At 51.9% G+C, this 16,760-nt stretch overlaps 1 protein-coding gene across 1 annotated transcript; it reads left to right on the plus strand.

Moving 5' to 3' along the window:
• The first annotated feature begins 6 nt into the window (after positions 1-6).
• On the plus strand, positions 7-10,924 carry MFSD2B (MFSD2 lysolipid transporter B, sphingolipid). The gene is made up of 13 exons (XM_040496173.1): positions 7-1,710; positions 2,834-2,958; positions 3,441-3,564; positions 3,855-3,933; positions 4,016-4,146; positions 6,303-6,393; positions 6,507-6,628; positions 7,064-7,147; positions 7,457-7,537; positions 7,768-7,877; positions 8,258-8,401; positions 8,811-8,987; positions 10,104-10,924. Exons 1-13 carry the CDS (start codon positions 1,468-1,470, stop codon positions 10,126-10,128), a joined length of 1,536 nt encoding a protein of 511 aa, XP_040352107.1. The 5' UTR covers positions 7-1,467; the 3' UTR covers positions 10,129-10,924.
• The last annotated feature ends 5,836 nt before the right edge of the window (positions 10,925-16,760 follow it).

A 16,760-nucleotide genomic window follows, 5' to 3' on the forward strand; every position in this document is an offset into this window, starting at 1 on the left:
ATGTCCCCGAGCAAAGGATGAAAAGGAAGGATTCCCAGCATCTTTTGGAGAAACAGCCTTTTACATAGTGTCTTCATGGCATTTATTTCTTCAGCATATCTATACTGAGCATATGCCAAATATTGCTCTAGGTACTGGGGACATGGTGGTGAATAAAAAATTATAGTGCATGCTCTCAGAGAGTTTATATTCTTGTGGGGAGAGGCAGGAAATAAATGAGAACATATCAGATAGTATAACAGAGAGAGAGACATGGGTAGTCAGGGAAGGCTTCTCTGAGATGACATTCAGGCTTAGACTTGAATGGCAAGGAGTCAGCTCTGCAAAGACTCAGAGGAAAAGCCTTGTAGACAGAAGGAACAGGAAGTGCAAAGTCCCTGAGGCAGCAATGGGCATGGTCATTTTGAAGAATAGCAAGGAAGCCACCATGGTTGAGAGCTGTTGAAGTGAGGTGGGAATGGGGGGAGGGGCCGACTGTGGATTCCTGTAGGCCCCATGGGAAGGATGCGGAATTTTATTCAAACTGCAATGGCAAGCTGTTGGAGGGTTTTAAGCAGAGATGAGACACGATCAAATTTATGTTACACGACTGGATAGGGAGTGGACAGTAGGGAACGAGAGCAGAAACAGGGAAGCCATTTAGGAGGCCACTGATCGATTTGGTGGGGGGATTGGGAAAGAGAAATCAAGGGCTCCTAGGTTTGTGGCTTGATCTGCTGAGTGGACACGGAGGCCATTTAATGCAATGGGGACAATAGGGTTAGGAGTTGGGTTGGACAATGGGTGGAAATCAGGAGTTGTGTTTTGACCATGCTTAGCTGAAATGCCGGGTAGGCAACCATGTGGGGCTGAGTAGGCAGTCGAATATTCCAGTCTGGAGTTCACTGGATAGCTTAGGGCTTGTGAGATACGCACACATTTGGAGTCATAAACAATACTTTATCTCAGTGATGGGCTGGGAAACAGTCTCCCCAGGAAAATAAAGAAAGCACCTCTGACATGTAGTGTTTGCTGATATCTGTGGTATAAATTCGCCACGGCTGATTTCAGGCTGCCAGTGGTTCAGCGCTGGCAGAAATCCTGAACATTAAACTCTGATCCTGGAGCAAATAACACTCGGCTTCATTTGCGCATCAAAACAACTCTTGAAGTTGGCAGGAATGTTCCATTTGACAGACAAGGCTTAGATTCAGTGATCTATTCAAGGTCACACAGGGAGTTGGTGGCAAAGTTGGGGGCCTCCTGACCCCCCCAGTTCCCTCTGGCTTGCTGACTCAAAGTAAAACAGACTGTAGCAGTAAGCACGGAGAGGGAAGTGTAAGGAAGAACTTCCACTGTGGAATCTTTGAGAGGCCATGGTTTAGGACTTTTTTTCCTCCTCTTTGCCTCACTTCCTTTTAAGATGATTTAGGGCAAATCAGGACTGAGAGGTTACTGGAAAAGCCCTCCAGACATAGGGACCTCAGGATGCTTATGGAGGTCAGGAGGGTGTGGGGAACTGTGTGTGTGTGTGTGTGTGTGTGTGTGTGTGTGTGTGCGCGCGCGCGCGCAGATGGGGGGCTTAGCTCCTGCGTCTCTCCCCAGGACAGCAGAGCTGGTCACCTCTCATTCTGTACCAAGGTGTGCTATGGCATTGGGGGGATCCCCAACCAGGTGGCCTCCAGCGCCACTGCCTTTTACCTGCAACTCTTCCTGCTTGATGTGGCACAGGTGAGTGTGGACAGCAGCACAGGGCCCCCCATCTTCCTTGGTACCCACTTCTTCCACCCCTACCTGTACTTCACTTGGCAGATGGCATTTCTGTCCCCAACCTGACAGGAAGTCACATGCCTTTGAGGGCAACCTCCTCGAGGATGTTTACTGCAGGCTTTTTGTAGTGAAAAATCGGGAAACAATATGAATGCCCAACAGTACAGAAGTAGTTGTATAATAAGTTGTGCAATATCCACATAATGGACTATTCTGTAGCCATTCAAAAGAATGAGCTAGATCCATACCAGTTGACTTGGAGGGATTTCCGTAATGACCCTCAAGTGAGAGAAGTTACTTTGAGGGAACAGGATACAAATTGATCCCATTTTACCAAAACAAAGACACGCCCCATGTATGTAGGTACATGAGTATGTGTATGTGACTCTATATGGTTAAAATATAAGCATGGAGAAAATAAATTACAGAAGGATATCTATAGGCTGTTAATGTTGGTTATAGGAGGGAATGGTGGATGGAGGACAGAGGGGAAGCAGAAAAAAGATTTCTAATGTAGTACCTATGATTTTTTTTAATGGCACTGATACGATCTCATTTAGGTAAAATTATAAATTCTGAATGCACATGAATAAATGCCTGAAAAGGTGATCACCAAAATGCTCTGGCAGTTGTCTCAGGATGGGGGGATTTCAGATGAGCTTTGATCGTATTTTTCTGTACTGTCTGAATGTTTTTATAACGAGTGTGTCATTTGTGTAATCAGAAAAACGAATAAAACATTTACATTGTGAAACAAAAAGCCTACCTCTGTCACCCTTCTTGCACTGAGCCACCTCAGATGAGGGCCCCCAAGCCTCCTCCAGAAGTGGCTGGGCATGAGTGATAACGGGAATGTGCCAGTGTGTGCCGGTCAGCTCCTCCCCCCGCCCCTCTCTTCACTAGTGCAGGCGTGCCCTTAGAGCCTTCTGGATTTGTGTCCCTGGAAAGAGACCAAATAGACCTTCACACCACAGTTCTGCCCCCTGCCAGGTCACCAGCACTTTCTCCTGGCAGGTGGGCAGACCCAGACACCCCTCTCTGATGCTGCGGAGCCTTGGCTATCCCCCCCACCTGTGCTTTTCAGATCCCTGCTGCCCAGGTGTCACTTGTCCTGTTTGGAGGAAAGGTGTCTGGGGCAGCTGCTGACCCTGTGGCTGGGTTCTTCATCAACAGAAGTAGGAGGACAGGGTCTGGACGACTCATGCCCTGGTGAGCGGCCCCACAGCCCCACAGATCCTGGCTCCCAGCCCCCGTGGAAAGCCAGTGGATGGTTAGAGGACAGGACAGTAATAGGTGCTGGTACCCAAGTAGGTCAGGCTGAGCCATGCAGGAGTTCAGAGATATTCCTAGGGGCTTTCCCTCACCAGGTGGTGCAGGGCTGGACAAAGCCTCCAAGGCTTCCAGGCCGGATCTAGGGGTCTACTTGTGGCCAGGGTGGGCTGGAGGCCTTGGAAGGCCTGGATACAGAGAATGGGCAAGTGGAGGCCCCAAGTGCCCAGAGTTCTGCAGTGAATGGCCCCACGCTGCAGGCTACCGCCCCCCCCCCCCCCCCCCCCCCCGACCACCCTGAGAGCCCCAGCCCAGGGCTCCTCTTGGGGACAGAGGATTTCTGCCCAGAGGGGTGTGGTGGTTCCAGGTTTGCCCTTAGAGTCGCCCTGTCCTGGTGCCCTACCTCCGCTGTGCTTCCACAGGGTGCTGGGCTGTACACCCTTCATCACGACGGCCTACTTCCTCCTGTGGTTCCTGCCCCCCTTCACCAGCTTGCGGGGCCTCTGGTACACCACCTTCTACTCCCTGTTCCAGGCCCTGGCCACGGTAAGCAAGTGGCTCCCCTGCCCGGAGCCTGGACTCCGGGAACCCCAGAGAGGGCCGTTGGCCACCGTGAAGTCTGTGTGGAGGGGAGAGGGTAGGTGTCCTGGAGGGCCCCACTGCCGGCACCTGCTCACCGCTCCGGCCCTACGCCCCTTCCTCTGGGCTACAGGGGATCAGCCTGGCTGTGCCAGCCTGCTTCAGGGACCGGCTTGGGCCTGGGGGCTGTGGTCCCGGGCCCCCAGAGGCTGCGTCTGGGCCGCGGAGGCCAGCCTGAGCCCGGCCTGGGCGCCCAGTTCTTCCAGGTGCCCTACGCGGCGCTCACCATGCTCCTGACCCCCTGCCCGAAGGAGCGGGACTCGGCCACCGCGTACCGTGAGTGCGGGCGTGGGATCGGGCGGGAGGCCGCCGCCCGCGGGCCCGCCAGCGCCGGTCACCTAGCGCCGCTCTGCCTCAGGGATGACCATGGAGATGGCGGGGACGTTGATGGGGGCCGCCGTCCACGGCCTCATCGTGTCGGGCGCCCACGAGCCGCACAGGTGCGAGGACGCCGCGCTCCCCGGACCGGTCGCCGTCTCTCCCGACGCGGTGAGTGCCCACGCCACCCTGTCCTCGCTCGCTTCTCGCTCCCTCCCGCTCCTCCGGCCGGACTCGGCGTCCTGCCTCCCACTAAAGCAGACCAGCAGGAGGGGAGAGGGATGGAGAGGGAACACAGGCAGGGAGGGGCAGGGGATAGGGTCTGACGTCCCTGCAGAGCTTGGGAGGAAGCGTCTCCTGTGGCCTGTCCCACTCAGCCCTGACTAGGTGGCCCCCACCCCCAGCCTCACCCCTGGTGTGCAAGGACAAGGGAGACCTGGGAGCAGTCCCCCTTCCTCTCCCTGCAAACCAGATCTCTCTTCAGCAACTAAGGGACATGCATCTATTTTATCCATCAAGTTCAGCGACTTTTCCCTTGAGCAAGTGATACCATTATCCAGCAGAACCCCAGGAGCCATCATTTAGTGCTCTCTCTTCCACCATTACCCCCGCTCCAGCCCATTACCAACTCCTCTCCGTGTTTGAGGCCGCAGATCTGGAATCAGGTCATGACCTTGCATCCCCAACTGCTCCAGCCTGGCCCACACACCAACATCTCCCCGGTCACCCCAGTATTGCAACAGCTTCCCACACAGGCACCCCAGCCTCCAGCCCTTCCCCCAGCACAGTCAGGTGGCCATTGTAAAGGAGTTCCAGCATGGGTGGCCCTCACCTTCAGGTCCTGGCACAGGTTGCTCCTCCCCCGGTTTGCTTTTCTCTGCATCCTTCTTGTTTGCCAGCTCGTTTAATAAATACGTCAGATTTAGCAAAAAAAAATTATACAGCTCTGGTTCTCAAAGTGCAGTCCCTGGACAGCAGCAGCAGCAGCACCTGGAAACTTGTTAGAAAGTCAAATCTTGGGCCCCACCCCGATTTACAAATTTTGGGAGGAGGCCAGCAGTCCATATTTGAACAAGCCCTCCAGGGGATTCTGCCCCCCACCCGGGCTGGAGAATCAATGGGAGGAGAATAGTAGCACATCTTGGCCCAGCACCCACTGAAGAGACATGACGATGAAGTCCCATGTTTCCATCCCCAGACCCATCTGCAGGGCCAGCTACGAAATTTGCCTTTTACAAAATGAAAACAGGGGGCTCCAGAGACAGCAGGGAAGTCAGTCTGTCCTTCCCATGGCCCACTGCCCTAACCGAGGGATTGTTTGGGTCCAGGTGCATGAGGGGCCCCACCAAGTTGCCCTCAGGCTCATGATGCTGCCAGCTGAGGGTCAGAGGTGGTGGCCTTGCCCCTCCCAGACTGACTCCACCCACATGCATGTTCACCCCCCACTCAGGCCTCCACAGGCCCCCTCCCCAAAGGTACCAGGTCACTCTCTGGGTGCGGATGACAGGGGCCTTGGGTTGGCCTGGCCTAAAGTGCAAAGGAATGGGAAGCAGGAGGCTGAGACCCCACCCCCAGGAGGTGGAGCCTCATGTGAGCCAAAGCACAAAGCTTCAGGTACGTCAAGTCACGCTGTACCATCCCATCAGACTTCACTCACAAAACACGAATTCATAGATAAAATTTCAAGCATTTCGAGCATTTCAAGACGGTGACAGCAGAGCATGAACACCTACCCCAGCACCGTCCTGAATGTGGGGTCCTGTGCAACTGTGCTGAGCCCACCCAAGCTTGCCTCCTTCTTTCTTCCCTTCCCCAGAGGCAACCTTTTCCTGTAGCAGGTGACTGTTACTCCTGTGCATGTCTACATATATTTTATTACTTGTATATCTTCCCCCGGTGACAGGGAGCACTGTTGCTGTTGTTGACATTTGTCTGTGTCATTGTGAGTCACACTATATTGTAACTGTTGGCTCATGAGTCTGTCTTCCACACTCGAAGCAGGAGTCACTTATTCACCACTGTAACCTCAGGGTCTAGCTTGCAGAAGTCCCAGCAATAAATCTGTGCCTTAAAAAATGAGAGAGACGGAGAGAGGAAGGGCTCAGACCCTTGGTGGCATGGATGCCCTCCTATTCACGCAGGAGCCACAGGCGCAGCAGGAGGACCATTCTGGGCCCTGAGATCTCCATCTCCTGCTGTGGTGATTGGGAGGAGGGGCACCCAGCATCCTTGGGCTTGGGCTGAGGGTCCCTCTGCCCCCATCGGGGTGTCCCCTCTTCCGTAGGTGGGAGACATCACCTCCACCCCAGTTCTGTCCTGTCCCATAGACTCGTCTCTACTCCATTGCCTCCGCTGTGGTTGCTGTGACCTACCCTGTGTGCAGTAGTTTGCTCTGCCTAGGGGTGAAGGAGCGACCAGGTAAGGGAGTGCAGTCAGAGTGTGGGAAGCAGAAGCAGGGACAGGACTCCTCTGGGGCGTGGGTTTTGGTTTTGAACTCTGCCAAGCCCAAGTGTCACTTTCCTGTGTCGCAGGCTCCTCCGTCCCAGCCTCAGGCCCAGGCCCGAGCTTCCTGGCTGGGCTGGTGCTCACTGTCCGGCACCCACCTTACCTGAAGCTGGTCATCTCCTTCCTGTTCATCTCAGCAGCCATTCAGGTACCTCTGGCCTTGGCTCTAGCCATACTGCCCTGTGTATGTTCGGCTTCGGTCTCCCGGCTCCACCAACCAGAGTTGGGCTTTAATAGGGAGAGATGGTGGCTGGCACGGGGCCTAGGGAGTTTGGTGCAAGGAGGAGAGAGACCTGGACAGAGCTTGTGGGGCTGGGAGGGTCAGGGCCCCGATGCCAGGAAGCTGACAGAATCTGCGTGGTGAGGTCCACTAGCCGGGCAAGAGTGAGGAGGGACTGGGAATGGTTATTCATCCCTGTGTCAGGGCTGAGTGTCCTCTGTGGGGGAGGGGATTGCGTGATGGCAGCAACAACCCGTATGCGAGGTCCCAAAGAAGAGGCCAGACTTGAGACCTAGGCCTTGCCCTTGACTTCTGAGTTCCTGCCGTTCCCTATGCAAGCCTACTGCCTGTTGGTCTCCTCAGGTGGAGCAGAGCTACCTGGTCCTGTTCTGTACACATGCCTCCCGGCTACATGACCATGTCCAGGGCGTGGTGCTAACCATCCTGGTGAGTGGTCCTGAGGTGGCAGAGGCAAGGTCAGTCAGGGGCCTAGGTTGGGGAACTATGTGGTCCTTGACAAGACATGGCATAGCCGAAATTCTGGTCAGCATTCTGGACTCTGCTGCGATCTTAGTCACCTGCGCTCCAGCAGAGGGTGGGATTGGGTCTGGGGTCATAAACTTCATAGCCACTGGTTCCAATCTGGGGGCAAAGTGGAGTTCGAGCATCCCACCTAAAAGCCAGGGCTTCTGGAACCTGGGTGGGTAAAGACATTGGCAGCACGGCCCGGACTGGGACGATTCTGTCTGTTCACAGGTCTCAGCTGTGCTGAGCACGCCGCTGTGGGAATGGGTTCTACAGCGATTTGGGAAGAAGACATCAGCCTTTGGGATCTGTGTGAGTGAGGCAGGAAGCAAGGACCGAGGTGCCTTCAGGGAAGGTGGTGGGGTCAGGGAAGTGGCCTTGGAGCCTCGGCCTCCTGGGAGCTGGCAGGGCTGATCTGTATTTGTCTTCCATCCCTAGCAAAGGACCAGGTGCAGGGTCATTAGTAAAGACGGGTGAATGTGGGACTGAAAGAGCAAGTCTGGGGCAGGTGGAGGGATCAGCTAGTGTATCTGTCTCCCCAGGTGATGGTGCCTTTTGCAATCCTGTTGGCTGCTGTGCCCACAGCACCTGTGGCATATGTGGTGGCCTTTGTATCTGGCATGAGCATTTCTGTGTCCTTGCTGCTACCCTGGTAGGCTGGGTGAGGGGGAGGGGTGGGAGCATCATGTCCTTCCTCATGGGTATGTCCTCTTTCACATCCACCTGTTGTCCCAGGCCCCCTGTGCCCACCCTGTGCTGGGTAGGGCCCTCCCACCTGCAGGAGACGGAGGCCACCAGCTCAGTCGCTGGAGCTCTCCTGAAAGAGCACCAGACGGCAGGAACAGTGGGCAGCTGTGTTGGGGGAAGGGAGGAAACGCAAGCACACATATTGCCTGGCTCCCTGTGGGCCACTCCTGGTCCTGGGCAGCAGGAACCCAAGGATGGATCCGATTTGGTCTCTGTCCCCGGAAAGCTCTCGGGTTGATGGCTACCAGGGGACAAAAGGGGTAATTCTGCAGCCCCTTCCCCCAGGTCCATGCTTCCAGATGTGGTGGATGACTTCCAGCTGCAGCACCAGCACGGCCCAGGCCTGGAGACCATCTTCTACTCATCCTATGTCTTCTTCTCCAAGCTTTCTGGTGCAGGCGCCCTGGGCATCTCCACTCTCAGTCTGGAGTGAGTCCCAGGGCTGGACTGTACTAGAGGCACAAAAGACTAACTCCCACTGGAGTGGGAGGAAGAGGGCAGAGTTCTCCACCCTAATGGGCCAGGGGACACCCATGAGTCAGGGACCCAAGCTCTGCTCTTTAGAGAGTGTAGGGGAGCCACCTGCCTCAGGTTGCCCTGTGCACATGACTGAGAGGGGTCTTTCTTGGGGGCTGTACCCCACATTCTTAGTTTTGTCTGAGCTCCTCCCTGGCCAGCCCATTCTCTCAACTCTCCCTTCCGCCATGGTCAGGCTGATCTGGCCAGGAAGTGTATCCAAATTTCAGGGTAGTGTGGGGGTGGGGTATCTGGGACCCCTCCTGCTGGGAGCCGGGCTCCGTGAGATCTGAGCTGGATGCGTGGGATGCTGTGTCTCCAGGTTTGCGGGGTATGAGGCAGGAGCCTGCAAGCAGGCGGAGCAGGTGGTGGTGACCCTCAAGGTCCTCATCGGTGCCGTGCCCACCTGCATGATCCTCACCGGTCTGTGCATCCTCATGGTCAGCCCCACTCCAAAGGTGCCCAGCCAGAACTCCTCCCGCCGGCTGAGCCTTCAGAGGTGGGCACCCCATGCACACGGGTACACACGGCAGGGAAGCACAAACATCCACTGGTGTGAGGTTGACCGGTCGGCAGGTGCCCCGAGACACATACACAGTTGAGCACTCCTGCTTCTGCAGACTCTGCACTTAGCTTTGGTGATGCCATCTTCTCCTGGATTTTCTTCAGCTGCTTTGCTCATCCCTTCTCAGTCTCCCTCCCTCGATTACCTGTCGGAGGGTGGTGTGGAAGGGCTCCCTTCTCGGCCCCTGCCCCCCTCACCTCATCCACTTGCTTGATCTCAAGCACCTCTTGTGCCCGGTGACTCCTAAAGCTGCCCCTCCCCCCCGGACTTCCTTCAAGTTCCGGAACCACATGGCGGGCTCTGATTTGCACATCTCCTCCTGATGTCCCACCAGCGTGGAGTCAGTTTTGATGAGCCCCGAACTGCCGAACTCATCTTCTTCCCCCATTAGGCTCCTCCTCCTGTGATGGCACCATCCTCTAGCCTGGGAGCTGAAAGCCGGGTTGTCTTCTACTCTTTCCCCCACAGGTTGTGCTGAGCCACTCCCTGAGCCTTGTCCTTCCCACTTCCGAGCACTGATCCCTCCGCACAGGGATGAGATACCCACTGGCTGGCCTTCCCAGTGGACTGTGGGGGATCTGGACGGCTAGGGCTGTGTTTTATTCACTTCCGTGTACCAAGCCCAGCACAGGGGCCAAGGCCAAGCTGGTGCCGCAGCGTCAACACGTCTGGCCCAGTGGCTTTCACGAGCACGTGGCCGCATTTTTGGCGATGCTCACACACTCAGAACTTTGAGCACGTGTGCATACAGAGGACTGTACAGGATTGGCAGGAAGTGGCATTGTCATCCATCCCTCATTCTCAGCGTGGACGGCTCAGACTTGGGCTGAGTAACACTGAGATCACATGTCACACTCGGAGTGACATGCACATGGGGAACTGCTGGGGGGACTTGGGGAAACAAGGGCTGTAGCTTTTCCCGAGGGGCTGTGAAGGGGAGGAGTTGCTAGGACGGCAGGGACCCGCCACTTCCATCGGGCGTAGGGTCTATGGCAGGACAGAGTCCCCTTCCACCCTCATCTTTCTCTTTGGCCCCTTTTCCTTTTACAGGCGGACCAGCTACACCCTTGCTTGAAGTCTGAGCTTGTGTGGGCTGGAACAGCAGGAGCCAGCGTCTTCTGGGCTCGATGTTCCTCTTTCTTCTCGGCCCCTTAGCATACTTACTTCGAAGGTTACATGCGACCCATCTTTTCCCCTGGGATATGGAGTCTTCAGTGACATCTCCTGAAGGGACCAGCCTGGGCTCCAGTTCCCTCAGCCGTCATTTCTTGCCTGTTGACCACAGACCAGGTCAGAGAGGCCTGTGCCCCTGACCACCCAGCTCCAGGTAACCTTGACCTGGAAAGCATCCCAATAGCAGCTATTCCTGGAAAAAGGAAGCCCACAACCTGCTCACCCAACAGGACAGACACACAGACCTCTTGTTCCTCCTAATACTCCAGTAGACATCAGAGAGAGAGGCTGACAGACATCGCACGAATGGGCAGAGTGGGGACAGATGGACATGCTGGGGATGTCACGAAAAGAGACACAGACAGATGCACTGAGGCCAACAGACCCCAGAGGGAGCACATGGGGACAGCGGTGGGGTGAGGAGACCGAGCAGGCCGCCAGAGGCGTTTCTCAAGCCTTTCTCTTTTGTTCAGATAACACTGTTTCTGGAAATGGACACAGGCCGATATGGAGCCATCAAAGATCAATCATTTTTATGAACAAAAGTTCTTTTTGTGGAAATATTTTTTTGAAATGGTATCTTATAAAAAGCACAGGGACCACAGTTTTCTGAAGGCCATATCTTTGAGGAAGAAAGATCCACTGAGGTTTATTTTTTCAAAAAAAAAAAAAAAATTAAAAGGTTTATCTTCTATTGATTCTGTAAAATATGACTGTGGCCAGCCCTCTCATCCCACCTCCTGGGAAACCACTGCCCAAGGAGGGAAGGGGGAGGGTGCCTGACGTCACTGCCCCTGGCTGTGTGTCACTGCCCCTGGCTGTGTGTCCTCAGCCGTATATCCCTGATTCTGCATTTCCTCAGGCCAGAGATGCCACGTGGGACATGGGTTCCGCCTTTGCTTTGGAGGAGATAAAAATTGAGACTCTAGAGTAGTCAGGGTAGCAGGCCACAGTGGCTTGTGTGGGCTGGGGATGGGCGGGGGGGGGGGGGGGCCGCAGAGGTGTTGGGGAACCCATGGGGGTTCTGATGCCCCAGCAGCTCCTTGAAAAGCCCAGACACCTAAAGAGGTGACCAGGAGGTGCAGACTTGCCCCCTGCATTTCTCCCCAGCCCCCTGCTCTGTCCCCTCCATGGGGTCAGCTTTCCCAAGCCCACTGAGCAGGGGTAGGCCCCCTTCCACTTCCTCTTTAGAGCTTTGACTGCCTCTTAGGTTCCAGAGTCACCCCTAACACTGCCGGAGCTCAGACTCACATTCAGGGATGGTCTGCCCCTCAAAGCATGAAACGCCTTGCTTCTTCCACAAACGTTGTGGCCCGAGAAGGAACCTGACCTCAGAGTGAGAGTACACAGTGCGACCTGGTCTATATGATGCCTGAACTCTCTGCCCTTGCTTGTGACACTGACATGGGTAGGTGATCATTGAGGTCACAGGGCGTCAGGGAAAGAGCTGGGTTCAGCTTCTCTTCGTTGGCCATCTGCCTAAGGGGCTGCCAGGAAGCTCTGCTCACCCCTGGCTGCACGAGGAGACACACACACACACACACACAACCAGTTTCTCAACAATGGAAAATCACTGGCTGTGGGAAACAGTACCTGCTAAGACAGAAGGCAAGGTAAAATTTCTCCCATGTTATCATGCCGTGCTTTGGAAAGATGGGCAATTCAAGTAGGATCAGAAGCTTGTGCCGAGTTCTGTTACCTGTTTCCCAGGAGTGCAGCCTCAAGCAGAACTGTACTGTCCAAATACAGCTGCAGGGGGCCACCTCTGGGGTCAGGGGTTAGATGACCAGGGGCTGCCCAAAATGTATTATTCCATTTCTCCCTCACAGCAGTGCTACGAAGTGGGTACTATTATTCTCATTCTCAGGTGAGGAAACAGGCTGGGATTAAGTAACTTGCCTAAGGTCAGTTGGTGGCAAAAATGGCCTTGAACCTAAGTGGGCCTGACTCTAAAGCTTGTGGAGACAGCCAGTGCTGGAAACATTTGTTGGAGGAACAGCTGATGGCCAGACTTTGGTACCAGGAGGACCTCTCCTCCTCTGAAACCAAATGCCAGCATCCCCACCTCGGACTCTATGCTCCGATCCCACGGTATTATCTGTACTCATTGAGAATTATTCCTGACTCAACCCGTTATTCCTACTCTGGATCCTTTGACTCACATTTGCCCACAGGGCCTCCCCTTGTGTCCCTGTCCCTCTTCTGACACCCACCCTCAGAGCCAGTCCTCCTGTTTCAGAGAAAGAGGATGTCTGCTCACCACTAAGGCCCAGCCCTGGGCCTATTGCTGACAAAGAGTAGGCATCTCACTCACCCCTTCCCTCTCTGCTACCTTTTCCAAACCCACTTAAATCCAAGAGATCATGCCACTCACTTGCTCAAGACCCACAAGACCGGGGGCTGCTCAAATGTCACTTCTGGGACAGAGAGACCTTTCCTGCGCTCCTGCTCTCCCCTAGTGACCGTTCCTGCATTCCAGCACTCTCTAAGCTCTCCCTGCTTTGCCTGTGCTTAGTAGACCTACCTCCATGTACAATTGTGTATTTATCAATTGCTTACTTATTGCTGGCCGCCCCCACTAAAACGTTAAGCGTCACGAGGCCAAACGTCATGAGGACGTTGGCTCTTCCTGCTGGATCCTCAGTGCCTGGAAGTAAATGTTCAATATGCATAAATGTCTACTGAATGAACAAGTGAATGTTTATATCAGCTTTATCCTGAAACAGACAAAAATCACCTTTCCTCGTTCCCTTAGCTTCCACCTGTCCAAACAATCTGCTTCGCTCTTCTCCCCCAGCCCCCCGCCACCGTAGTGCTGTCCCCTTGTCCCCACCTGCCATTCCCCCCTCAACTCCTTAAACCTGGACTCTGCCTTCCTATGGAGACCATGCAGCTCAGCACTGTCAAAGGTCAACTCCAGCATCAGAGAAAAGGAAATGGGGGTTCGTGTTGTTTACTTGTGTGACTCATCAACTTCTGTAACAAACCTGAGCCTGTTTCCTTTTTGAAAAGAATGTGTTCGCCATTACCTCTGGATGGCCATGAGGATTAAGTGTGAGATCATATCTGACCAGGGAAACCCTCAGTGACTGGTAGCCATTAAATGCTGGCCACTCATTTTCAAAACTCCATCCTCCCTTGGCTTACATGATGCACCTTCCCCCTTAGCCTCCACCATCTCTGGTCCTTCATTTTCTGTCTTTTCCTTTGCTTCTTCTTCCTTTGATGCTCTGTAGGTGTCTCAGGCTTCCCAGGGCCATGAGATCTCACTCACAAACACCTTTATTTTTATTTATTCTTTGAGAGAAAAGAGAGAGCACAAGCAGGGGAGGGTACAGTGGGCAGAGGAAGAGAGAGAATTTTAAGCAGGCTCTACGCCCAGTGCTGAGCCCTACATGGGGCTTGATCTTGTGACCATGAGATCATGACCTGAGCCGAAAGCAACAGTCGGAAGCTTAACCGACTGAGCCAGCCAGATGCCCCTCAATCACTATCACCGTTACACCTCTCTATTTTAACCCTGAGCTCTGCTGAACTTCAGAAGCCCATCTGAGTGTTCTTCAGGCAGTTAAAACATCCTCAAGCGGAACTCATCACCTCCCACGCTTGTTCCACCTCCTGCATTTTTGGTAAATTATGTCAGCATCTATCAGGTCACCAAAACCAAAAACTTGGGGTCTTCTTAGTTTTCTTTCTTCCCCATTCGCGCTGCTGCGCCCTTCCTGTGCACACGGAGTGTGGATGAAGCAATGGGAGGAAAGGGTTGCAGCTTGTATGTTATTATCAAATGGCAGAAGTTATTTGAAATTGGATAGAAAGTTGTAGCCCCAGAAATGGATGGGTTTGGCTCATAACACACACGGTGACACAGCTGCTTGTGAGATGTTTGAGGTGTGTATGTGTGTGCGTTTGCGTACTCCTATGGGACTTCTTCGTTCTGCTGGGTATTTTTCTGTGTCTCTTAAGGACAAAACTGGTGCAGAAGCAAGGAAATTCAGGTTATGCTCAAATTGTTCTTTAATATAGCAATTGTGTTGGAACAAATTTGTGTTTTCAAAACAAGCATTATAGAAGAACTGAGTGTATACGTGTGTGAGTGTAAACAACAGAAATCCTAAATGATCTCATAAATATTCAAGGAATGAAATACATATTATAAAGCATTCACACACACATATACACCCAAACCACGAGATTCAAATGATTTTACCAAGTGCTATCAAACTTTTTATCAAGGATCATTTCATAGCTTATGAAAACTTTTCCAGGGAATAGAAAAAGGGCAAACTCTACAACTCATTGTATCAGGCCAGAATAAGTTTAATACCAAAACCAGACAAGTAAAAATGAAAGGAAATTTACAGGCTAACCTTAAAGGATTAAAAGAGCACAGAACATAGAAGCAAGAATCTGAAACAAAATACTAGTAAACTAAGGGGCTCCTAGGTGGCTCAGTCAGTTAAGTGTCCAACTTCGGCTCTGGTCATGATCTCATAGTTTGTGGGTTCAAGCCCTGCACTGGGCGCTGTGTTGTCAGCTTGGAGCCTGGAGCCTGCTTCAGATTGTGCCTCCCTCTCTCTCTGCCCCTCCTCACTCATGCTCTGTCTCTCAAGAATAAATATTTAAAAAAATAATAATGATAATAAAAAAAAGAAAAATCTGTCCAGTGAAATTTACCACATTAATAAAGGAGGAAAAAAATTATGATCTCAATAGATACAGAATCATTTAATAAAAAGCTAATATTCATTCATGATAAAAGTACTAAGCAAACCAAGAGGAAAAGGACATTTTTTTTGAAGTTTATTTTGAGAGACAGAGAGAGCCTACGCACACACAGGCCAGCGTGGGGGACAGGGGTGCAGAGAGAGGGGGAGAGAGAGAGAGAGAGAATCCCAGGCAGGGTCTGCACTACCACCACAGAGCCTGATGCAGGCAGGGCTTGAACTCACAAACCATGAGATCATGACCTGAGCCGAAATCAAGAGTCAGATGCTTAACCTACTGAGCCACCCAGGCACCACAAGTAGAGATTTTTAAACCTGAGTAAGGCTATCTACCAAAAACCTATAGCAAACATTCTTAATGGTGAAATATGTCACCTAGTGGTAAAATGTTAATGATGAAATAGTCCCTTTAAAATCAGGAATAAGGGAAGGATTACTCACTATCAATGCTTCTGTTCAACACTTCATCAGGGGATCTAGCTAGTGCAGTAAGATAACAGTATAATAATTAGAAAGGAAGAAACAAAATTGTCATTATTTATAAATGATATGACTACCTACTTAGAAAACCCAAAAGGACCTACAGATACATTATTAGAATAAGAGAGCACAGCAAGGTAGCTGGACATAAAATTAACAAAATTACATTTTTATATTCCAGCAACAGTTATAGAACATAATTTTTAAACAGTAGCAACAAAAAATATAAAGTACCTAGAAATAAATGAACAAGATGTGGAAAGACTTGCTCTTGGCCATGATGGAGTAGTAAAGACCAGATCCAGCCTCTCAGTTGAAGCGATTAAAAACGACTGGTCTGCGGGGCGCCTGGGTGGCTCAGTCGGTTAAGCGTCCGACTTCAGCCCGGGTCACGATCTCGCGGTCTGTGAGTTCGAGCCCCACGTCGGTCTCTGTGCTGACTGCTCAGAGCCTGGAGCCTGCTTCCGATTCTGTGTCTCCCTCTCTCTCTGCCCCTCCCCCGTTCAAGCTCTGTCTCTCTCTGTCTCAAAAAAAAATAAACGTTAAAAAAAAAAAAAACTTAAAAACGACTGGTCTGCATATATGAAATAAGTCTTCAAGACTTATTCAAGTTTCAAGGCAATGAAGGAGGAATCTCTGAGAGATGGGAAACAAATGAGGCGATCTTAGGGATTGCCTTGAGGGTTCCCAGATGACCGTGTAGAGCACCATTTGGAGCCCAGAGGACTCTGAGCTGAAAAGGTGAGTTTGGGGAGACCAAAGTGGCTAGAGTTTGCAGGACAGAGTATTGTAGAGGAGTAAGCTACACAGAGCGAAAGAGGATTCCCCTCAAGTACCCAACAGGATGTTGATTAAAGAAATAAATGTGAAAGTTGCAGAAGACTATACACAATATAATGCCATTGTATAAAGCTCCAAAACAAGGGGAAATACAGACTATTGTTTAGGGCAATGTGTACATGTGGTTGTGGTGAAAAAGACAAGGAATGAGGAAATGATAATTACAACAATCAAGACATTAGTTACCTCTGGGGTGGAACTGTCTCTACGGAGAAGGATCCAGAATGGTTTCTAGTAATGTTCTGGTTCTTACATTAGGTGGTGTACATTAATACATTAGGTGTAATTAATACATTAATTACATTAGGTGGTGTACATTAATGGCTTACATTAATAATAAAATAATACATTTTATTATTAAGCCTTCCTATACTTCACATCTATTGCGTGTATCAAATAATAAATACCTGTACAAAATTCAGAAAAAATTGGGCACGAAGATTTGTAAAGAATGCCTTTCCTTATGCAAAATATTCTCAACATGACA

Source organism: Herpailurus yagouaroundi, unplaced genomic scaffold, assembly GCF_014898765.1.
Source record: "Herpailurus yagouaroundi ecotype Mexico unplaced genomic scaffold, PumYag 188, whole genome shotgun sequence".
Taxonomy (NCBI): Eukaryota; Metazoa; Chordata; class Mammalia; order Carnivora; family Felidae; genus Herpailurus; species Herpailurus yagouaroundi.